The sequence below is a fragment of the Scyliorhinus torazame genome, chromosome 3 (genome assembly GCF_047496885.1).
Source record: "Scyliorhinus torazame isolate Kashiwa2021f chromosome 3, sScyTor2.1, whole genome shotgun sequence".
Classification (NCBI taxonomy): domain Eukaryota; kingdom Metazoa; phylum Chordata; class Chondrichthyes; order Carcharhiniformes; family Scyliorhinidae; genus Scyliorhinus; species Scyliorhinus torazame.
This window is the reverse complement of record NC_092709.1, coordinates 62,068,680-62,093,820: the sequence shown is the minus strand read 5'-3', so window position 1 is coordinate 62,093,820 and position 25,141 is coordinate 62,068,680. Positions and strand designations below refer to the sequence as shown.

Genomic DNA, 25,141 nt, shown 5'->3' with positions numbered 1-25,141 from the left:
GCAGGGCAAGAGTAATAGCTGGGGGAAGGGCAATTATGATGCCATTAGACGTGACTTGGGGGGGATAAGGTGGAGAAGTAGGCTGCAAGTGTTGGGCACACTGGATAAGTGGGGCTTGTTCAAGGATCAGCTACTGCGTGTTCTTGATAAGTATGTACCGGTCAGGCAGGGAGGAAGGCGTCGAGCGAGGGAACCGTGGTTTACCAAGGAAGTGGAATCTCTTGTTAAGAGGAAGAAGGAGGCCTATGTGAAGATGAGGTGTGAAGTTTCAGTTGGGGCGATGGATAGTTACAAGGTAGCGAGGAAGGATCTAAAGAGAGAGCTAAGACGAGCAAGGAGGGGACATGAGAAGTATTTGGCAGGAAGGATCAAGGAAAACCCAAAAGCTTTCTATAGGTATGTCAGGAATAAGCGAATGACTAGGGAAAGAGTAGGACCAGTCAAGGACAGGGATGGGAAATTGTGTGTGGAGTCTGAAGAGATAGGCGAGATACTAAATGAATATTTTTTGTCAGTATTCACTCAGGAAAAAGATAATGTTGTGGAGGAGAATGCTGAGCCCCAGGCTAATAGAATAGATGGCATTGAGGTACGTAGGGAAGAGGTGTTGGCAATTCTGGACAGGCTGAAAATAGATAAGTCCCCGGGACCTGATGGGATTTATCCTAGGATTCTCTGGGAGGCCAGGGAAGAGATTGCTGGACCTTTGGCTTTGATTTTTATGTCATCATTGGCTACAGGAATAGTGCCAGAGGACTGGAAGACAGCAAATGTGGTCCCTTTGTTCAAAAAGGGGAGCAGAGACAACCCCGGCAACTATAGACCGGTGAGCCTCACGTCTGTAGTGGTTAAAGTCTTGGAGGGGATTATAAGAGACAAGATTTATAGTCATCTAGATAGGAATAATATGATCAGGGATAGTCAGCATGGCTTTGTGAAGGGTAGGTCATGCCTCATAAACCTTATTGAGTTCTTTGAGAAGGTGACTGAACAGGTAGATGAGGGTAGAGCAGTTGATGTGGTGTATATGGATTTCAGCAAAGCGTTTGATAAGGTTCCCCACGGTAGGCTATTGCAGAAAATACGGAGGCTGGGGATTGAGGGTGATTTAGAGATGTGGATCAGAAATTGGCTAGCTGAAAGAAGACAGAGGGTGGTGGTTGATGGGAAATGTTCAGAATGGAGTACAGTCACAAGTGGAGTACCACAAGGATCTGTTCTGGGGCCGTTGCTGTTTGTCATTTTTATCAATGACCTAGAGGAAGGCGCAGAAGGGTGGGTGAGTAAATTTGCAGACGATACTAAAGTCGGTGGTGTTGTCGATAGTGTGGAAGGATGTAGCAGGTTACAGAGGGATATAGATAAGCTGCAGAGCTGGGCTGAGAGGTGGCAAATGGAGTTTAATGTAGAGAAGTGTGAGGTGATTCACTTTGGAAGGAATAACAGGAATGCGGAATATTTGGCTAATGGTAAAGTTCTTGAAAGTGTGGATGAGCAGAGGGATCTAGGTGTCCATGTACATAGATCCCTGAAAGTTGCCACCCAGGTTGATAGGGTTGTGAAGAAGGCCTATGGAATGTTGGCCTTTATTGGTAGAGGGATTGAGTTCCGGAGTCGGGAGGTCATGTTGCAGCTGTACAGAACTCTGGTACGGCCGCATTTGGAGTATTGCGTACAGTTCTGGTCACCGCATTATAGGAAGGACGTGGAGGCTTTGGAGCGGGTGCAGAGGAGATTTACCAGGTTGTTGCCTGGTATGGAGGGAAAATCTTATGAGGAAAGGCTGATGGACTTGAGGTTGTTTTCGTTGAAGAGAAGAAGGTTAAGAGGAGACTTAATAGAGGCATACAAAATGATCAGGGGGTTGGATAGGGTGGACAGTGAGAGCCTTCTCCCGCGGATGGAAATGGCTGGCACGAGGGGACATAACTCTAAACTGAGGGGTAATAGATATAGGACAGAGGTCAGAGGTAGGTTCTTTACGCAAAGAGTAGTGAGGCCGTGGAATGCCCTACCTGCTACAGTAGTGAACTCGCCAACATTGAGGGCATTTAAAAGTTTATTGGATAAACATATGGATGATAATGGCATAGTGTAGGTTAGATGGCTTTTGTTTCGGTGCAACATCGTGGGCCGAAGGGCCTGTACTGCGCTGTATTGTTCTATGTTCTATGTTGCAGCTGTATAGAACCTTAGTTAGGCCACACTTGGAGTATAGTGTTCAATTCTGGTCGCCACACTACCAGAAGGATGTAGAGGCTTTAGAGAGGGTGCAGAAGAGATTTACCAGAATGTTGCCTGGTATGGAGGGCATTAGCTATGAGGAGCGGTTGAATAAACTCGGTTTGTTCTCACTGGAACGAAGGAGGTTGAGGGGAGACCTGATAGAGGTCTACAAAATTATGAGGGGCATAGACAGAGTGGATAGTCAGAGGCTTTTCCCCAGGGTAGAGGGGTCAATTACTAGGGGGCATAGGTTTAAGGCGAGAGGGGCAAGGTTTAGAGTAGATGTACGAGGCAAGTTTTTTACGCAGAGGGTAGTGAGTGCCTGGAACTCGCTACCGGAGGAGGTGGTGGAAGCAGGTACGATAGTGACATTTAAGGGGCATCTTGACAAATACATGAATAGGATGGGAATAGAGAGATACGGACCCAGGAAGTGTAGAAGATTGTAGTTTAGTCGGGCAGCATGGTCGGCACGGGCTTGGAGGGCCGAAGGGCCTGTTCCTGTGCTGTACATTTCTTTGTTCTTTGTACAAGCAGATGGGGGAAAGGGAGGAAACTAGAAATTGGCCATCCATTTCACTGTGGAATGTGGACTATAAAACTCTGGGCAAGATCATTGCCAATCAGGTCAAGGCTATTCTGGAGGCCATGATCCACCCTGACCAGGCGTACACTGTACCTGGCAGGAAGATTTCTAATAGCCTTGTGCTACTCAAGGATGCGATTGCCTATGTGCAGGACAGGAAGGTGAACACCTGTCTCATAAGTCTGGATCAGGAGAAGACTTTTTACAGAATATTGTACACCTACATGATGAATACTCTCTAAAATTGGGGCCTGGGGAGGGAATCTGCAATTGGATCCAACTGCTCCACACAAACATCAATAGCTCAGTTTCAATCAATAGGTGGGAATCAGAAAGCTTTCTGATTAAATATGGAGTGAGGCAGGGCTGTGCTCTCTCACCCTGTCCTATTCTTTTGCCGAGTCCATCTGGAAGGATCTGAGTATAAAAGGAGTGATCATCACTGGCAGTAAAGGCACTCAGGTCAAAGTCTGCCTGAATAAGAACAATGTTGCTGCCTTCTGCTTGGATCCGCTGTTGGTACACAAACTGCTGAGCATTTGTGACCAGTTCAAGCTGGCCTCTGGAACCAAGGTTAATCCTGGCAAGAGTGAGGCCATGTTCTTTGGGAACTGGGCTGATTAATCCTTTTTCCCCTTCACCATCAGGTCAGACTAGCTGAAGGTGCTGGGGATATGGTTTGGGGGGGTTGGGGTATGCGCCAAAACTGGGAAACGTGTGTACGTGTGTAGGTACGTGGAGTAGAAACAGGGCTTGTGGGAGCATTGCTCCCTCTCCGTTGCAGGTAAGAACCTGGCCATCAAATATGAAGTGCTTCCAGTGTTACTTAATTTATAGTTTTGCCTGCCATTGCTCCTGGCATGCTCTCCTGTACTCATCATTGAAACAGTATTGGTCTCTTGGCTTGCTGTTAATGGCAGAGTAAGCGGTATGCCAGGCCATGAGGTTGCAGATTGTAGTTGAATACAATACTGCTGCTGTTGCTCCTGATGGCCCACAGTGTGTCATGGATGTCCACCTTTGAGCTGTTACATCTGACCTGAATCTATCCCACTTAGTACATCAGTAGTCCACACAGTCCGGAGACGTGAGGATAAAAGAGTGAGAGAAAGAGTACGTCTGAGAGCCAGGAGGTTAAGAGAGCAAAGGAGGACCAAGGGATTGATTAAAGAGAGTATGAGAGTAAGCTTGCGAGGAACATAAAAACTGACTGTAAAAACTTCTGTAGATATGTGAAGAGAAAAAGATTGGTGAAGACAAATGTAGGTCCCTTACAGTCAGAAACAGGAGAACTTATAATGGGAACAAGTATATGGCTGACCAACTAAATACATACTTTGGGCTGGTTTAGCACACTGGGCTAAATCGCTGGCTTTAAAGCAGACCAAGCAGGCCAGCAGCACGGTTCAATTCCCGGACCAGCCTCCCCGAACAGGCGCCGGAATGTGGCGACTAGGGGCTTTTCACAGTAACTTCATTTGAAGCCTACTTGTGACAATAAGCGATTTTCATTTCATTTCATTTCATTTCATTTCTTCACAAGAGAGGACACAAATAATTACACCTGAGACCACAACTGGAATATTGTTTGCAGTTTTGATCTCCTTATCTGAGGAAGGATGTTCTAACTATAGAGGGAGTGCAGTGAAGGCTTACCAGACTGATTCCTGAGATGGCAGGACTGACATATGAGAAGAGATTGAGTCAGTTCAGATTATATTTGCAGGAATTTAGAAGAATGAGGGGAGATCCCATAGAAATCTATAAATTTCGAACAGAACTAGATAGGGTAGATGTCGGAAGGATGTTCCCGATGACGGTCAAATCCAGAACCATAGAACATAGAACATATAGTGCAGAAGGAGGCTATTCGGCCCATCGAGTCTGCACCGACCCACTTAAGCCCTCACTTCCACTCTATCCCCGTAACCCAATAACCCCTCCTAACCTTTCTTTTTTGGACACTAAGGGCAATTTATCATGGCCAATCCACCTAACCTGCACATCTTTGGACTGTGGGAGGAAACCGGAGCACCCGGAGGAAACCCACGCAGACACAGAGAGAACGTGCAGACTCCTCCAGACAGTGACCCAGCGGGGAATTGAACCTGGGACCCTGGCGCTGTGAAGCCACAGTGCTAGCCACTTGTGCTACCGTGCTGCCCTAAAAACATTTCTGGCAGCGGTAGGATGCCAGGGATCACAGTCTAAGGATAAGGGGTAAACTGAGATGAGGAGTAGTTTCTTCACCCAAAAAATGGTGAGCCTGTGGAATTCGCAACCACAGAAAGTAGTTGAGACCAAAACATTGTATGTTTTCAAGAAGGAGTTAGATATAGCTCTTGGGGCTAAAGGCATCAAAGGAGATGGGGGGGAAAGTGGGAACAAGTTACTGAGTTGGATTATCAGCCATGATCGTAATGAATGGCGGAGCAGGCATGAAGGGCCAAATGGTCTACACCTGCTTCTATTTTCTATGTGTCAATGTCCATTGGTTCCCTCAAAAATATTGTCAATGCCACACAAATCTACTTCCGAGGTCTGTATTTTTCCCTTCGAGGTAGGAATCGTGAGTCAGAACATTTCCCAATGTCACCATCCCAGTCCCTGCCCAGCAGTTCTCACACATGCTGTCTTCATGGTGGGTGTTGGGGATAGACTGGAGTCAGGGACACCTCTTCCTGAAGCAGGCCCAAGACAGGGACTCAGACAGGTGGCTGCCAACGCAGGCAAGTTAGAAAACCCAACTGATTTGCTGGGTCATTCTGTCAGCGCTGTATGTGTTAAACACCTTGGATGAAATTCTCCGTAATCGGCGCGATGTCCGCCGACTGGCGCCAAAAACAGCGCAAATCAGTCCGGCATCGCGCCGCCACAAAAATGCGTAATCCTCCGCATCTTGAGCGGCCGAGCCCTAACCTTGAGGGGCTAGGCCCGCGCCGGACTGATTTACGCCCCACCAGCTGGCGGGAAAAGCCTTTGGTGCCCCGCCAGCTGGCGCGGAAATGAAATTGCCGGGCGGCGCATGCGCGGGAGCGTCAGCGGCCGCTCACGGCATCCCGCGCATGCGCAGTGGAGGGGGTCTCTTCCGCCTCCGCCATGGTGGAGACCGTGGCGAAGGCGGAAGGAAAAGAGTGCCCCCACGGCACAAGCCCGTCCGCGGATCGGTGGGCCCCGATCGCGGGCCAGGCCACCGTGGGGGCACCCCCCGGGGCCAGATCGCCCCGTGCCCCCTCCAGGACCCCGGAGCCCGCCCGCGCCGCCTTGTCCCGCCGGTAAGAGAGGTGGTTTAATCCACGCCGGCGGGACAGGCATTCCAGCAGCGGGACTTCGGCCCATCCGGGCCGGAGAATCGCTGGGGGGGGGGGGCTCGGCAATCGGCGGGGCGCGATTCCCGCCTCTGCCGAATCTCCGGTGCCGGCGAATTCGGCAATGGGCGGGATTCATGCCAGCCCACGGCGATTCTCCGACCCGTCGGGGGGTCGGAGAATCCCGCCCCTTAGTCCTCACCCCCCCATCATCCATTCCCCTCCATACCCCCATGCCCCTACCATAATCTCCATGACCACTCACCCAATATCCATGTGGTCAGAACTCATGAGCCTGATAATAGCATTGGGATGTCTTTGAGATTCTCATGCAACTGTAAAAATAAACAAACAATCATTTTCTTCATAAACCTTAATCCTTTTAGGAACTGATAAAACTATTAATCTAAGGAAAGTTCAGAGTCTCCTTGACAGCTAGATCAACAACTCCTGCTGAGCTGTGTCCACTGGTGAGGTTTGGAATTAACCCAAGCATTCATAATTAGTTTCCATTTTACAACATTACATCAACAAAGCTTCCAGAGCTGAATGCATTGAAACCTTGAAGAAGTGGATCAGATGACCATCTGTCCCATTTCTTCAAAGGCTAAACAATCAAAGCCGTCATCCTGCTAATCTGCTATTTCAAAGGCTCCGCAGATAGCTAGGCTGTCAATCAATGTAAAGATCAAAGTACAGAGTCCAATTGACACACTAACATCAGAATATCAATATCACTGAATGCAGAAGAGCACTTTATTTCCTGGCGAAAGTACGCTAATGTATCTGAACACTTTCCTTCCCTTTTAAGAACAAATCCCTGTCAATAACAGTATTAAAAGTATTGTTAAATTTCCAAACGCATCAAATTATGACATGCGAAGTTGGCAACACCTTTTAAACTTACCTGTCAAAAGGTTCACAACTCAGAACAGGCTTCCCTATGGTTATTGACCCCTCTGACTTGACATATTTCACAGAGGGTGGCATTGCCTCCCAGCACCAGAGATCTTTGTGGAGTTTGCATATTTTCCCTGCGTCTGCCTGGGTTTCTTCCAGGTACCCTGGCTTCATCCCACAGTCCAAAGATGTGCAGGTTAGGTGGATGGCCATGCTAAATTGCCCCTAAGTGTGCGCAGGTTAGGTGGGGCGACAGAGGTAGGGTGGGGGATTGGGTCTAGGTAGGGTGCTCTTTCAGAGGGTCAGTGCAGACTCAGTGGGCCAAATTGCCTCCTTCTGCACTGCATGGAATTTTATGATTCTATGCAAAGTTTGGTTTGGTTTTGCAAATTTTTGGACTGAAGGGGCCTTAAATTGCTCTGAGTGTTAGAGTTAATAAATATGTAATTGCAGCAGTTCTGATCATTTGGTTTAGTAAACTGGATCCTAGTTTGTGCCCAGACCCCCAGAATTGGACGTGGGAATAAACAAGTGCAGCACACACTGATGTACTCACCTGGTTGATTTTGTTTCGTATAGAAACCATAAAAATATGCATATGTACTCCGCATCGTTTTAATTTACACATTATCTTCATTTTGCAGGATTGAAATAGATGTTAAACTATTTTCATTTGTGCAAAATTATCACAATTTGAAGTGTGAGCAGGCGATAGATAGCTTGTGGAAATAATCAAAGCAGATTCTTTTCGTCAACCCTGCATCTCAATGCTAATATTTTGGTTCTGCTAGTACAGAATATTATTTCACCCAGTGATCTTTCTGGGTGTCAGTGATATTCATGAAATGTCAACGATCATGTCAAAATATCTGCATGATGTTGCTGACTATAGAAGTAAGTTAAAGGACCTGCATGATGGTTCTCACTTATTTAAACCAATCTTGGGGTAAATATCCTTGGAGCTTCTCTTTCCATTGTTGTAACTTGAGTGACAATGCAGCAGAAACCCTGCACCAGAATCACCTGCCAAAGTATCAGCAAGGCTATTCACGTTCGCCATTATTGATGTGTAAATGGTGCAGCAATTCCAGGGAAGGGGCAGATGGATGGTCAATCTCAAATGTCAAAATATTGCACTGCTCTGCTGTCAGTTTCATGTAAGTGGACTCCTGCTATCTCCTTAACAATAATAATAATCGCTTATTGTCACAAGTCGGCTTCAATGAAGTTACTGTGAAAAGCCCCTAGTCACCACATTCCGGCGCCTGTTCAAGGAGGCACGGAATTGAACCCGCGCTGCTGCCTTGCTCTGCATTACAAGCCAGCTATTTAGCCCACTGTGCTAAACATGCCCCATTGAAATGTACTGAAGAGCATGAAGTTGTTGTACGAGTCAGGTTATAGGTTAAAGCCTCACCCTTGAACTTGAGCAGGAAGAATCTAGGCTGGCACTCCAGTGCAGTACTAAGGGGCTGCTGCACTGTCAGAGATGTTGGGCTGGATTTTATGCCTGTAGATCAGGTGGGATTCCCCTGCCCTGTGCGAATGTAAAATAGGGTGTGAAGAAAGGTTTGCCTGGTCTATTCCAGACTAACCTTTTTAATAATGTAATAACTATTAATTAGTGCCAATCAATGTTTCAGACACTGAATATTATCTAGTACAAATTTGGAGTCTCATACACTCCGGTTTTAATTGTTGGAGTTTTTAAAAATGATTTTGAAATAAAACTTCTGTTTTATTCTTCTCTTCTGTCTCTTTTTTCCTCTTTGCTCTTAATTCAATCTTTCTTTACCTTTTTTCATTTGTCTTTCTATATCTTATTTGTCATTGAATTCACTCTCTATTATGGACAGAATGCTGGCTGTTCACGTTGGAGGGATATTGTGGTCCCACCGACGGTGCACGGGTTTTCTGGCAAAGAGGGGTGCAGTCAATGGGAAACCCCTTGACAATGGCGGGACCAGAAAACCCCTCTGGCGAGCCACCTACACCGCCGAAAAGCACGCGGCCGGTTGACCGCTGAATCCCGCCCTGTATATCTCCTTCTTCATCCTCTTGCTGTTAATTTCACAATCCTTTAATTTGATTGGTCAATGAGGTACACAGTTACTCGTCCTGTTCACTCAGGTCCCAGGTGCTTGGCTTCCCTCATGGCATTGTTTATCGTCTCACACTTCCAGCATTTTTGAACTAATATCAGGTGCCCTTACATTCACTTCTGCAGTAAAATTTGGCCAAATATGATCAGGATTTCCTTCCATCTGTTGCCAATGTTGCACTGGTTGAGCAGGAAAGGTACCAAGGAAATTTCTAGTTTCAATAACACCACCAAGTTAACACTCAAATATCAACCTTATAAAACTGACATTGTTAATCCAGAGATTTTGCTTACTGGCTTACCTTACTGGAACTACACAAGCCAAACAACAGGTTACACTTTAATGAAAGTCACTTGTACAATGTCACCTTACCGTACGTATAGTATTCAACTTCTGGTGGAAGTGTTACAAGGGAAAGGTCACTCTCCTCAACATGTTCGTTTACATACTGCTGTGCTTTAGAAGCTTCCAGAAATGCCAGAAATCTTGCTGTAAATGCAGCGATAAAAATTGATAGCATTCCAAAATCTAAAAGATTCCACATTTGGAAAATGTATTCCCGTGGCCCTTCTGTCCAGATTTCCTTACACTCAGTCCACATCATACCTATAACAAGAAATTTTTAAAAAACATTTAATTTGTCCATAGTTCTTTAAAGAAAACATGAAAAATGTTACAGTGTACACAAGCCAGAAAGGAAGCTACTTACCCAATATCCACACCATGATTAACATTTCTGTCCAAGTAAACATTGTGGTTTTCATTCTGAAGACTTGTTTAGGGTAATCCGTAACAGTGACATTGGGTAAGGTTTTGATGCCTTCAAATCTGTCAGAGGCATTAAATACTAGTAAACACAGAAAGATGATGAAGGACGCTGCATGCATCACAAACTTCATGAAGGGACTTCTTAGCATCTTCCCCAGCTAGAAGGAAAAATTAAAATATGTATCTATCCTGTAGATGTAAACTGAGCATCAGTCATTTCACCTCATGGGTACCTGTTTCCCTCTTTAACCAGCTGGTGTAATCTCATTTTTTTGCTGTTGAATTTCAGATGCCATTCCGGAAAGTTGAGTAATTTTTCAAATTTAATTTCTCCCTTCACTCTCTTGATGGCATTGACCCATCTTGGGTTTAGGTTCCAGCACCCTGTGCCAAGCATGAGCTGAGGGGCTGAGTACAGAAATCCAGGTAGCCCTTTGAGCATTACAGTCAATCCCAATCCTGGTCTTTTTTTTGGATATCCACACACATCATTTTCCAGCATGAGTTGCATTGTTAGTGATCAGGACAGGAACCTGAGCTAATTTGTTTTCCTATCCCTACCTCAGATGGCACTGTGGCCAGTGCTAACATCCTTAATGTTGTCCTGAGATTGACTAACTCAAAACAGACTGGAAATTGAAGCTGGGATTTTTCTGATCTATGCAACAAAGACCTACACCAACTAGCAAATTTACCAATTTTATAATTGAGGATGCATTAATGTGTTCTCTTATAATTTAAAACCATTAAAAAAGTCAGGCGACTTGTTAAAAGTCTTTATAACACTGCATATTTTAGACTCCATCTGTCTTTCTACAAACTGTTAAAGCCTGTCTTATGATGCACTAATTGTCCTTGCTATAAAAAGAGCCAAATTGGTGCGGCGCCCTTTTGAATTCCAGCAACAGCTGATAGCAATATGACAACTAAATAATGATTTTGAATGCAATATTTGTAAAATCTGTGGCTGGAATTCTCCATTCAGGATATTATGTCCTCCCGTAGAAGTTGAGTTGTTACTGATTTGAGTGCAAACCAGGCAGTGATTTCCAATCTTCAGCCATGCAAATTTATGCATGGCAAGGATTATGAGCGATTCCCGAGAGAATCCCACTATGGGGCCATCATTTTGAGCAGGCAGCCCGATAGCGAGGTCCAGTGTCTAACCAACTCCCCCCCATCCCCATGCATTAGAAACCAGGCCCCACCTCCCCCGCATCGTACATCAACACCAACGCCCCACATTGCACATCAGCAATGTGGCCACCTCCGGATGTTTTGGGTCCCCCCTCTTCCACAAGCATGGGGGTGAACTGACACCCCCCCCCCCCGTTACAGAATTGCCCTAAATAGGGTAACCCCCAGAGAACCCCTAAATAGGGGGACCCACCTACAGTACAGAAGGAGGCCATTCGGCCCATCGAGTCTGCCCCGATCCTCCAAAAGAGTACTCCACCAAGCCCGCTTCCCCGCCCTATTCCTATAACCCTTTAACATAACCGACACATCCCTGGACACTGAGGGACAATTTAGCATGGCAAATCCGCCTAACCTGCCATCATTAGACTGTAGGAGGAAACCGGAGCACCTGGAGGAAACCCACGTAGACACGGGGAGAAAGTGCAAAATCCACACAGTCACCTGAGGCCGGAATTGAACCTGGGTCCCTGGCACTGTGAGGCAGCAGTACTAACCGCTGTGCCACCATGCCATCCCTGGGGATCTGTGGGGAGTCCCCTATTTAGGGGGTCTTTGTGGGAGGTCTGCTATTTATAGCACCTCTGGGGGAGTCCCCTTATTTAGCAGGTGTCTGAGGGGTCTCTTTATTTAGGGTGTCTCTGGGGGGGGGAGGGTGCCTATTTAAGGGGCCTTTGGAGAGGTTTCTTTAATTAGAGGGTCTCTGGGGGGGGGTCTTCTGGGGCTGGGGTGGGCAGGTCTGGCATTGTGGAGGAGGAGTGGCCCTCGGATGGACTTTGGGGGCAGCTCTCTTAAAATGATACCCGCTTGGCTCACCGCGAGGTCCACCACATCAAGGCCATGCTGGGTAATAGTAATCCGTGCCGGAGAATCACACAGGCCCAGAGAATATGGTGCCCGGCCCGCTAAGTGGATGCACATTGGTCATTAAGACCCATTTGCATCCATTTGCATCCTCCCACTGGCGCGCAGGCATGAACCCCAGTCCCGCCTCCAGTATCATAAAGGGCGGCGATCCCGTTTTTATCCCGGAAGCCCGATTCTCTGCTGCATCAGGAACCCTCTACTGGCGGGGGGGCAGCGGAGAATTTTGCCCTGTATCTTTGTAAAGTTGCTCCAAACATCTGTTTAATTTAAACATTGGATCTGAAAAATAATATCCAGGATATTATTATTCTAGTTTATAAATTGTCTGAATGTATTCAGCATAGTTTGCAAAACACATGCCTTCTTAAAAATATATATTCTTAGGGTTAGACCAAAGTTATATTAGGGACCTAGATGTTTTTGTTGTCCTTTTTTTACACAGAGGGTAGTGGGTGCCTGGAATTCGCTACTGGAGGAGGTGGTGGAAGCAGATAGTGATGTTTAAGGGGCATCTTGACAAATACATGAATAGGATGGGAATAGAGGGATTCGGACCCCGCAGTGCAGAAGATTTTAGTTTAGACGGGCAGCATGGTCGGCGCAGGCTTGGAGGGCCGAAGGGCCTGTTTCTGTGTTGTACTTTTCTTTGTTCTTTGTTCTTGTAAAGAATTACATGATTGTGACCAGACCTAACGTAGCAGGTTGGTAGTTTGGGGAGAACAATGTTTTGGAGAAAAACATGCAGCAATGAATAATGCACTTGTGAATACAGATTGAATAAGCTATGAATACGTTTGAAGTCTGACTATGAACCTGACTGGTGATCAAGTTCCGTTGAACGACATATCGAAATGTCAGGTCAAACTGATATATTAGTGAATCATCCATCTCCTGTTCAGGACACTTTAAATCAGTTGATACTTCAACGCACATCCCACTTCCCAATATATGATGCTTTATTGATCAAACATTTATTTCAGTTTCAACTGATCCGATTAAGATCGGGTGGTGAAAGAGGCCAAGGCTGAGCTTGTTGGTAATGTGGAGGAGAGCACGGGTAAGAGTATTGAACTGAGTTACAATCTCTGGGAGTGAGAACATCTAATTTTACTCCCATAAATATTTTTCACAGGATAAAATAGCCACCTGTGGTAAATTAATTAAGTTCTGGAACAGTCCTTGATGTCCTTTTTGATCAGATTTCAGTCACTATGCAACAATTCTTGGAACATTTCAGTAACTTTTCAAAATGATGCCAATTAAATCGTCTACAGCAGGATTCCTCAGTGAGAGATATGGATTAATAATGTAATTTATTTTATCATTATGCTCATGAGATACAATTCTAGTAATCTGTATCTGTTATATTGGTACTTTTAAACTCAGTTACTTAATTAATATATTTTTGATTTATTATTATGTTGCATTGTGAGTAACAAAGCAGAAAATGCATTCCTGTACTAATAAAACGAGTGAACAACTCCTATGTTCAATTTAAAGTCATTTTGACACATCATGGCCTGTAAATAGATCAGACCCATAAACATATTTTTGGCACCTGCATTTTACGTGGTATGGAAAAGTAAAACTCATTTGTGCCACGCTAATAACAATTCAATGTCAGCATGGGTAGTAAATCTGGCTATCCTGTTAGTAACTTGCTGATTTTAAAGGGCCTGAATTTTCTCTGGCTCTACTCTGTCAATGGAATAACTGAGGCCTGACTTTGCACCAAGTTGGAAGGGCTCCACACCTGAACCAAAGTGGGTCCAGAGCCCTGAGTCCGGGAGTTCCACACCCAAACTTGGCACCCATCACTTTTGCTGGGTGAGGGTGGGGAATGGAGGAGGGATGTACTTTGTCCATCTGCAGTGCACTCGCGTATCTATGTGTTTAAAAGTGCAGCTGCCTTCACTCAGAAGCAGTTTTGGTCATCCACTTTTCTGAAACACGTCTCATGGGCTTTATACATTTGAGGGGGGGATTCTTTGGGGAGATAAGGCACCTTTTCAGATGGATCCAGTATCCCTTTAGGATTGTCAAGAGTAGATACGAATCTGTGTAAAAAGTGGATAAGGTCTGCGGAACTGTCAAGTTGTTGAGCCATTTAAATTCCCTGCTCCTTAATATTTTGAAAAGTCTGCAGTTGAAAGAAAGGTGCTTCCAATTTCACTAGCTATTTGTAAACATAATGTGGCGATGCCGGAGTTGGACTGGGGTGAGCACAGTAAGAAGTCTTACAACACCAGGTTAAAGTCCAACAGGTTTGTTTCGAATCACTCGCTTTCGGAGCACTGCTCCTTCCTTAGGTGAATGAAGTGGTATGTTCCAGAAACATTTATACAGATAAAGTCAAAGATGCAATATGATACTTTGAATGCGAGCATTTGCAGGTAATTAAGGGGCCGATTCTCCGAGCCCCGCACCGGGCCGGAGAATTGCCGCAACCGCGCCCGACGCCGGTGCGCAATTCTCCGAGGTGTGGAGAATCACTGCCATTTGCGCCAGCGCGTTTGGCGCGGCTGCCCGCCGATTCTCCGGCCCGAATGGGCCGAGCGGCCACACGGATACGACAGAGTCCCACCGTTACTGTACAATAAAGTCATAAAAACTTAATAACAGCTAGAAGGGAGATATAAACTCTGAGAAAGGGGCAAAGAAGCAGAGAAGCAGAGAAGGAACAAGAGTCAGCTCAGAGTCAGCTCTCATAGCTCGGTCATGGGACAGGGACAGAGCAAAGCAGCCGAGATAAAACAGCTAATACATCTAAGGAAGACCAGAATTTAAAGAGGAGGCAGAGTCAGCTCAGAGTCAGCCAGCAGAGCCAGCTCTCACAGCTCGGTACATGGGAAAGATAGAGCATAGCAACCGAGCAGAACAGCGAATACATCTGAAGAAGACCAGATTTTAAAAAGAAGATTGATTGTCAAGTTGGGCCTGAAGGTCCCTTCAACCAACCTGAAGGATCCAGAAGCAAGATCTTTTTACTTTTCTGTAAAGACAGTGATTGCATCTTTTAAAAGAAAAAAAATATAATAATAAAATAACTTAAAAGTTTTAACTTGAAACAGTGGTTATTACAAAGCCTACTTTACTTACTTAGCAACACAGGACCCAGGATATCAATGCTTCTAAGTGGTAAGTAGGTAAAATTCTTCTGTGAAGATATGGGTTCTACTGGGGGATAACTTGAAAACACAGTTTGACCTGAATAGCATGGATGGGCCGAATGGCCTCCTTCTGCACTGTAAATTCTATGATGATGATGAAAGCCTGCACAGGAGTCAGGGAGTGAGAATCCCTGTTCCCCATTTGGAATGTCGGCTCTTTTTGGTATAGGGGGAATTTTAAGAATAGTGGTGAGTTTGTAACTTCAGGGGCGAAATTCTCCGGTATCGGCGCGAAGTCCGCCGACCGGCGCCCAAAACGGCGCAAATCAGTCGGGCATTGCGCCGCCCCAAAGGTGCGGAATCCTCCGTATCTTTGGGGTCCGAGCCCCAACCTTAAGGGGCTAGGCCCGCGCCGGACTAATTTCCGCCCCGCCAGCTGGCGGAAAAAGCTTTTGGTGCCCCGCCAGCTGGCGCGGAAATGACATCTCCGGGCGGCGCATGCGCGGGAGCGTCAGCGGCCGCTCACGGCATCCCCGCGCATACGCTGTGGAGGGAGTCTCTTCCGCCTCCGCCATGGTGGAGACCGTGGCGAAGGAGGAAGGAAAAGCGTGCCCCCACGGCACAGGCCCGCCCGTGGATCGGTGGGCCCCGATCGCGGGCCAGGCCACCATGGGGGCACCCCCCGGGGCCAGATCACCCCGCGCCCCCCACCCCCCCAGGACCCCGGAGCCCGCCTTGTCCCGCTGGTAAGGTAGGTGGTTTAATCTACGCCGGCGGGACAGGCATTCTAGCAGCGGGACTTCAGCCCATCCGGGCCGTAGAAGCACGGGGGGGGGGCGGGTGCCCGCCAACCGGCGCGGCGCGATTCCCGCCCCCGCCGAATATCCGGTGCCGGAGAATTCGGCAACTGGCGGGGGCGGGATTCACGCCAGCCCCCGGCGATTCTCCGATCCGGCAGGGGGTTGGAGAATCTCGCCCCAGGTCTGGCCCACGATCGGGGCCCACCGATCGGCGGGCCGGCCTCCCACCCCTGGGCCTACATCCCTGCGCGGCCGGCCCCTGAACACCGACGCCATGTTGAGTCAGGGCCGGCATGCTAAAGAAGTCCCCCGCGCATTCGCAGGTTGGCGCGGCCCAACTGCACATGCGTGGGCTGGCGCGGTGCCCATTTGGCACCGCGAATCGAGGCTGGAGCGGCGGGAACCGCTCCAGCGCTGTGCTGGCCCCCTGTGGGGACCAGAATAGGTCGTACCCGGGCCCAGTTCGCGCCGTCGTCAAACGCGACGGCGTTCATGACGGTGCAAACACTTGGACTCCATTTGGGAGTCTTTACAGAGTCTTTACAGAGCCAGAGAGAGGGGTAACCCCAGGTGAAAGAGGTGTGAATTGTCTCAGGCCAGGACAGTTGGTAGGATTTCGCAAACCCAGGCCTGATGGTTGGGGGTGAATGTAATGCAACATGAATCCCAGGTCCCGGTTGAGGCCCTACACAGTGTGCGGAACTTGGCTATAAGTTTCTGCTCTGCGATTCTGCGTTGTCGCACGTCCTGAAGGCCGCCTTGGAGAACCCTTGCCCGATCTGAGGCTGAATGCCCTTGACTGCTGAAGTGTTCCCCGACTGGAAGGGAACATTCCTGCCTGGCGATTGTCGCGCGATGTCCGTTCATCTGTTGTAGCAGAGTCTGCATGGACTCGCCAATGTACCACACTTCGGGACATCCTTTCCTGCAGGTAGACGACGTTCGCCGAGTGCACGAATATGTACCGCGTACCTGGTGGGTGGAGTTCTCACGTGTAATGGCGGTACCCATGTCGATGATCTGGCACGTCTTGCAGAGATTGCCATGACAGGGTTGTGTTCGGTCGTGGTCGCTGTTCTGAAGGCTGGGTAGTTTGCTGCAAACAATGGTTTGTGGGAGTAGGCAGAGGGGCATTGGCTGAGATAGAAAGTATGAGGAGCCAAGGGAATGGGTGGGGAGCATGAGGTGGCATGAGTTAGCATGGATGGGCATGGCGAGTTTGTGGACAGTGTGATGGGTGGAGGGCTGTTTATTGTTTTACTCTTTTCATTATAACGGGGTCAAAATCCTATTAACCAGTCCGCTTCGGCATCTGGTAGCCCCTGTGACTGCTTCTGCTCTGTTTCCAGGGTCGGTGGGCCCAGCTTCAGTTAGCACCTGATCCCCGAGAATGAAAATCCAGTGCATTAGGCGGAGAATCGCGCGTCGGCCGAAGATCGTGGCCAGCGGTGGGCGCCAAATGGGATGCCATGCTCCGGCCCCTCGACAGCGGAGTGAATGCATTCTACATGGCACGTGGGTGTGGCCATGCAAATTGTACAGTAAACACCGTTGGCATATCATTCACAGGCCCACCCTGGTATTCTCCAGGCTTCAGCGATGCTCCACCTCCACCAGGAGGCCGGCACCGTGGCTGCTGAGGGAGAGGGAGGAGGTAGGACATGTTCCCAAAGGTGCAACCGTGAGTTGCCGTTGCTGACGCTGGCTGGGGCTGGGGGGGGGTGGAATCTGCCAGTGCCAGGTGGTACCTGGGAGCGACCAGGGGATGGACTGATGGGTCGGGTGAACCCCGGGACCGGATTGTCCACGCACGGCCTGCCATTGACACGGCCTGCAAGGCAGCCATCTTGCTGCGCACCCCACTGACCCCCCACCATGGCCTGTAGTTATACAGAGCGACACCGGCTGTATGGGCGTGCACCACCCACCCACACCCGTGCACCACCCTTTTGGGGGGCGTCATGCGGCTCACCCAAGGAGGATGCCAACAGTATATCCCACAGGAGGGTGCCAGACATGGGCCGCAGAGAATACAGCTGGCATGTGTAGGAGCAGCCACTGGTACGCCTGCCAGCAGAGACTGTTGCCGGGGCCAGAGGTCCCCCCCAGTACTGGGGCTCGATGCGGCCAGTGGTCCGAGTGGGGATGGGATTGGATTGGAGGGGAGAGTGGGATGGGGACATGTGGGGTCAGGGGCTGCAATGCAGGCCAGGGCCACCGTGTAGCCCATTGCGTTTAATTGGGCATGGGGGTACCCACCATGCTAACATGTCCGCACTTTACACCCTGCAGACAATGGATCTCAGTATCTAACCAGGCATGGTTGCCATCATCCCAGCTGCTGCAGACTCACTGAGGCTCTACGAGCCGGAGCTGTTCGGGGAGGACCCTACAGAAATGGAGCACACCCCAGAGGAACAGGGGCCAGCTGGTGAGGGTGGAGAACTGGCCACCCAACAGGCCGAGGAGGCGGTTGGAAGGATGCACCGCATCATGCCTTGTATATATCGGCAGCGCCTGTCATTCAAGGACCTGCCAGACCAAGCGAGCTGCCGAAGACTCCGGGGCTGGTTTAGCACACTGGGCTAAATCGCTGGCTTTTAAAGCAGACCAAGGCAGGCCAGCAGCACGGTTCGATTCCCGTACCAGCCTCCCCGAACAGGCGCTGGAATGAGGCGACTAGGGGCTTTTCACAGTAACTTAATTTGAAGCCTACTTGTGACAATAAGCGATTTTCATTTCATTTTCATTGAGCAGAGGGACTGTGCGACATATCTGGCAGATCATAGCGCATCTGGCACCGTGGTGGTATGAGGGAGGATACAAATTACTGGTGGCCGTCAAGGTGACAGTATCAGTGGATCTGGTCAATGGGATGGAGGAGGAGGACGACCCGCTCCGCGATGGTCTCTGGTGCTCCACATTGTTGGACGGAGTCCATGTGAGCTGGCCATTCCACCGCACGGTCCCATCGAACCCTTGTGGTGGTGGAGGTGGGAGCGAGCTTCGGGGAGTGGTGGGGAATGGGAGCGGGTAAGGCTGGGGACTGGAGCGGTGGCTGTGTCCACCTCCACGCCCGCACTCCCAACAGCAGCCTCCCACCCGGCACACCCTTTGCTCCCAGCCCAGCCCATCTCTCACATCCTGCAGACAGGGCACCGAGGCATGTCAGGACGTTAGTGTACAGAGGTGTTTATTGTGATATAGACATGTGCCCTAGCCCCTAACACTATCCTATCAACTACACCCGTGCCAACTTAAATGGTAGCCATGATGTGGAGATGCCGGCATTGGACTGAGGTGCGCACAGTAAGAAGTCTTACAACACCAGGTTAAAGTCCAACAGGTTTGTTTCGAATCACTAGATTTCAGAGCGCAGCTCCTTCCTCAGGTGATCAAATGGTGACTAGCTTTCTGGCCTTATGTGCCCTAACACTCGGCCTAGGTGGCTCCACAGGTGGTACATCAGGAGTGAAGGTGGCCTGCTATGAATCCCGCCCTGTGAACTGGGTCCCCTTTGAAGGCCGTCCTCTGGAGCGACTGGGCCTGGATGGGCCCGGCAGTTTTTTGGATGTCCCAGGTGGTGTGGTGCCACCCTGCCCTACCCACTGCCCAGCAGGTGTGGCCGGAGTGAGCTCTGGGAGCTCCCTCACCACCTGGCGCTGCCAGTAGTGGAGGCCCGCTTTCGTCTCGACCAGGGTCTCACTGCTCGGGGCCATGGAGGGCAGGGACTGTGCCATGCCCCTCTGGGACTGGGCCACATCTTTCAGTGATCATGCCAGGTCCCTCTGTGACTGGCTCAGGTCAACCAGCGTTAGGCCAATGCCGTCGACGCCCGCAGCCATGGCCCATTATGACTGGGCCGAACTCTGGCCCACCGCAGCAATATTCCAGGTGGCCCTGGTACGTGGCTGCCTGTGACAGGACTGCCCTGTCCTGTGCCTCAGCCCACCGCCCGCACAGGGTGCCACAGGCCTTGGACATCTTGACCCATGGCCGATACCTTCGCAATCAAGGCCTCCACTGAGTCATTGACCTGGTTGGCACGCATTGTCAGCACCGCCTCCTGCCCCTGCAGGTGGTTGGACTCCTCCAGCTGCACCCGACAATGGCGGGCGGTATGGTTGTTGGCCTGTGGTGCGGGGTGGGATGTGGGTGGCCTGCCGATGGTGGGGTTCGATCACCCTCTGGGGATGGAGGGTGGGTGGGATGGGCTACGGGTGTGTTGGACAGCCGTTGCTGCCAGGGGCACGGTGATGATGGTGGCCCACCCTGGCTGGCCACCCTGGCCACGCACAGCGTTGCCTACTGGTCCACCATGTGGGGGCCACGTGGAAGGGAAGGGGCTATGGGTGTGCGGGAGGGGGGGGGGGGAGGTGGGGGAGGGACGTTGCCAGAGATGTGGGGCTGGTTACTCACTCTGGCCGCCCTGAGGAGGTTGAGCAGCTTCTTGTGCGACTGCTGGCCAGTCCTGGCAGTGGGGCCCACGGCGCTCACAGCCTCTGCCACCTACGCCCAGGCCGCCTTCCCACCTTGGGGAGGAAGGTGCCCCGCCTCTCCTCCATGGCATACAGCAGGGTGTCAAGCTCCGCATTGGCGAAACAGGGTGTCGCTCTTCGGGGTGCCATCATGTTGGCTGGCATGAATGTATGTGGGAAGTGGGGAGTCCGGTAATAATAGCTTCATTGAAACTCTGGAGGCTGCAGCTTGTCAGCCTCTCGAGTGCCAGGCGAGTCAGATGCTGTCATGCATTGGAATTGCACTAGTTCCACATGGCGCCGGTGCCAACTCACTAACAGATCCTGAATTGCTCTGGGACCGTCATCGCATTTGTCAACATACAACATTCTGGATTCAGTCCCGGCATCAGCCCTTAGGGCTGGATTCTCCGGTCCCCGACGCCAAAATCGCGTGGGACTCTCATGGTCTCATCCGTCGGGAACTCAGCGTGGCGGCTGCAGACTCAGTCCAGCGGCGCCACAGCTGGGGGAGGGCTGATCCACGGGCAGGGGGGGCATTATTCGGGGCTGGGGGCACTGTGAGGGGGCGGTCAGGGGCGCGCAAGCCGGCCAAAGGGAGGGGACTATTTTTGCAGGCCGGGTCCGCGGGCTGCGTCCGCCATGAAGCACGGCGCGGCCACAGACCCGGCAGTGCTCCAGGCCATATCGGCAGCTAGAGCTGGGACCTCTACGCTGCCTGGCTGCTTGCCCCACCCACCCACCGAGCAGGGAATCGGTGGCCGTTTTGCACCAGTTCTCCTGGCATGGGGTCTTTAGTCTCCCAAACGGAGAATCCAGCCCTTAGTCTCTGAAGCGGAGAATCCCGCTGATAATCCGTGCCACTGAGTCACACTTGATATGCTAGGGGTAAAACTTTACTTCAACAACACAGGCGCCTGTGGATGGAAAGTCTGTTATAAACCCTGCCAAGTTTATCTTTCCATTACCTTCAATAAAAAGGAAAACTGGAGAGAAAGAAAAATGGGTGGCAATCTGGTGTAATGTGCTTTGAGGTTGAAAATTCTCCCTTGATACTAATAAAACCTGACCACTGTACTTTAAAAAAAATATATTTTTATTCTCCTTTTTCCCATTTTCTCCCACATTTACACCCATCAACAATAAACAATAATCAGCAGGATATATCAATCCCCATAATAACAACGATCCCACCCGCCCACCAACCCCCAAACATCAGCCCACATGTTTACATAAACAAATGACAAAAAGGAATCAGGGATTACCCGTAGTCACCCTTAATCTACACAGTCCGACCCCCCCCCCCCCACCCCCCCCCCCCCCACCCACCCAACTAATGTTCGATGTTATCCAGTTCTTGAAAGTGCATAATAAATAGTGCCCATGACTTGTAGAACCCGTCCGAGCTTCCCTTCAGTTCGAACTTAACCTTCTCAAGGGTCAAGTATTCCAACAGGTCCCCCCGCCACGCCAGGGCACTGGGTGGAGAGGCTGCTCTCCATCCCAGCAGGATCCGCCTTCGGGCGATCAACGAGGCGAAGGCTATGATATCTGCCTCCGCTCCTGTTTCCAACCCTGGCTGGTCCGACACCCCGAATATGGCCTCCTGGGGACCCGGGTCCAGTTTCAAACGCACCACCATGGAAATTACCCAAAACACCTCCTTCCAGTACTCCCCTAGCTTTGGACAGGACCAAAACATATGAACGTGATTCGCGGGCCACCCCCCCGCAACGCTCACACACATCCTCTACTCCTTCCAAAAATCGGCTCATCCTCGCCCTCGTGAGGTACGCTCTATATACCACCTTCAGGTGTATCAGCCCCAACCTCACACATGAGGTGGAGGCATTCACTCTCCGGAGCATCTCACACCAGACCCCCCCCTCCTCTATAACCTCTCCCAGCTCTTCCTCCCACTTTGCTTTGATCCCTTCCAGTGGTGCCTTATCCTCTTCCAAAATAGCTCCGTACACCGCTGACACTGCCCCCTTCTCCAGTCCCCTTGTCGTCAACACCTGCTCCAGCAATGTGGAGGCCGGTTCCTCTGGGAAGCTCTGTATCTCCTTCCTGGCAAAATCCCAAACCTGCATGTACCTAAACACTTCTCCCTGCTCTAGCCCATACTTCGCATCCAGCTCCCTCAATCCTGCAAACCGACCCCGAAGAAACAAATCTTTTAGCGTCTTAATCCCCTTCTCTTCCCATTTCCGAAAACTTCCATCCCACCTCCTTGGCTCAAATCTGTGGTTCCCCCGAATCGGCATTTCCCTAGACCCTAAACCCAACCCGAAGTGTTGGCGAAACTGCCTCCAGATTTTCAATGAAGCTATTATTACCGGACTCCCTGAATATTTCCCCGGAGCTATCGGGAGCGGCGCTGTTGCAAGTGCCTTCAGCCCCGACCCCCTGCACAAACTCTCCTCCATTCTGACCCACTGAGAATCAACCCCTCTGACCCAGCTCCGCAATTTCTCCACATTCGCCGCCCAGTAGTAGTACAACAGGTTCGGGAGACCCAAACCCCCTGCCTGCCTTCCCCTCTGTAGCAGCACCTTTCTCACTCTGGCCACCTTCCCTCCCCATATGAATGAGGTAATCCTTCCCTCAATCTCCCTGAAAAAGGACTTTGGCCGGAAAATCGGTAGGCATTGAAAAATAAACAGGAATCGCGGCAACACATTCATTTTAACCGCCTGTACCCGACCCGCACGTGACAGAGGAAGGCCGTCCCACCTTGCCAGATCGGCTTTCACTCTCCCCACCAAACTAGTGATGTTGTACCTGCGAAGCCCTCACCCACTCCCAGGCAACCTGCACCCCCAGATACCTAAAATGAGTCCCTGCTCTACGGAATGGCAGCCCCCCCACCCCTGCCCCCACCCCCGGCCGAGACACCACAAAGTACTCACTCTTGTCCAGGTTCAACTTGTACCCCGAGAAAGACCCAAATACCCGCAGTAGCTCCAATATTCCTCCGACACATACAGCAGCAAGTCGTCGGCATATAAGGACACCCTATGCTCTATCCCCCCCCCGCACTATTCCTTTCCATGCTCCCGAACGTCTCAATGCGATGGCCAGTGGCTCAATCACAAGTGCAAACAGCAGGGGGGACATAGGACATCCCTGTCTCGTCCCACGGTGGAGAGAGAAATATCTCGAACTGATATTATTTGTGCGGACGCTCGCCTTCGGGTCCTTATATAATAGCTTTACCCAGTTCACAAACCTTGCTCCAATCCCAAACCGCTCGAGCACTGCTATCAGGTACCCCCAGTCTACCCGATCAAACGCCTTCTCGGCGTCCAATGCCACAACTACCTCTGTTTCCTTTCTTTCCGCCGGTGCCATAACAACATTCAAAACCCTCCTAATGTTCGAAAACAGCTGCCTCCCTTTCACGAACCCCGTCTGATCCTCCCCTATCACTTTCGGAAGGCACTCCTCCAGCCTACCCGCCAGTACCTTCGCCAACACTTTTGCAGAAGTGATATGGGCCGATACGATCCACACTCCGTCGGATCCTTATCTTTTTTTAGTAACAGGGAAATTGATGCCTGCCCCAAGGTTTGCGGCAACACCCCCTTCCCTGTCGCCTCCTCAAACATCCCCACCATCAGGGGTGCCGACCTATCCTTAAATTTTTTATAATATTCCACCGGAAACCCATCCGGCCCTGCCACCTTCCCCGACTGCATCCTCCCAATCGCATCCTTTATCTCCTGCTCCACTATTGCTCCTTCTAATGTAGCCCTGTCCCCCTCCCCTAGCCTCGGGTACTCCAACCCATCGAGAAATTCCTGCATCTCCTCCGAGTGGCTCTGACTTGTACAACCTCTCATAAAACTCCTCAAAAACCTTATTAATCAGCACTGGGGCCACTACCAACTTCCCTGCCCTAACCTTCACCTGAAGAATTTCCCCTGCCACTGCCTCCCTCCGGAGCTGTTCATAAACTCCATATTCATAAACTGTACCCCTTGCTCGTCTCAGTTAGCGCACCACCTTCCTGGTGGCCAGTCGGTCGAAGCTCGCCTGTAGTTCCTTCCTCTTTTCCAGCTTCGCCGGGTCCCCATCCTCTGCATACCTCCTATCTACCTCCAACATCTCATCTATTACCCTCTGCCGCTCCAACCTCTCCTCTTTATCCACCCTGGCCTTAAACAAAATTACCTCACCTCTCACCACCGCCTTTAAAGCCTCCCAGACGACTGCCTTCGACACCTCACCTGTACAATTGAAACCTACATATTCCTTAATTACCTTTTCAATTTTCTCACAGAATACTTGGTTCCCCAAAAGCCCCACATCCAGTTTCCACCCCGGTCTCTGCGCTGCCCCCTTCTCTAGCACCATATCCACCCAATGTGGAGCGTGATCGGACACTGCAATTGCAGAGTATTCCGACCCCTTGACTCCAGCCAGCAAAGCCTTCCCCACCACAAAAAGTCGATCCGCGAGTATACCTTATGGACCGCTGAGAAAAACGAATACTCCCATTCCCTTGGGTGCAGGAACCTCCAAGGGTCCACCCCTCCCATTTCCACCATTAGCCCAGCCAGCGCCTTCGCCACCCCCCCCCCCCTGATGGGACCAGCGAGCGTGGCCGTGACCTGTCCAACCTTGGCTCCTGCACCAAGTTCCAGTCCCCTCCCACAATCAGCTCATGCGTGTCCAAGTCAGGAATAGCCCCAAACACCTTCCTCGCGAATCCCACATCGTCCCAATTGGGACCGTACAAACTTAACAGCGCCACTAATCTCCCCTCCAGTGCCCCTGTCACAATCACATATCTA

At 50.3% G+C, this 25,141-nt stretch overlaps 1 protein-coding gene across 1 annotated transcript in view; it reads right to left on the bottom strand.

The window, feature by feature from the left end:
* LOC140408472 (short transient receptor potential channel 3-like) overlaps positions 1–25,141 on the bottom strand; it is a 234,142-nt gene that overhangs the window by 96,228 nt on the left and 112,773 nt on the right. Inside the window, exons 6-7 of the mRNA XM_072495720.1 lie at positions 9,832–10,048; positions 9,495–9,728 (exon numbers count right to left, since the gene is read on the bottom strand). Of these exons, the coding sequence (XP_072351821.1) occupies positions 9,495–9,728; positions 9,832–10,048 (451 nt within the window). The remainder of the gene's footprint in view (positions 1–9,494; positions 9,729–9,831; positions 10,049–25,141) is intronic.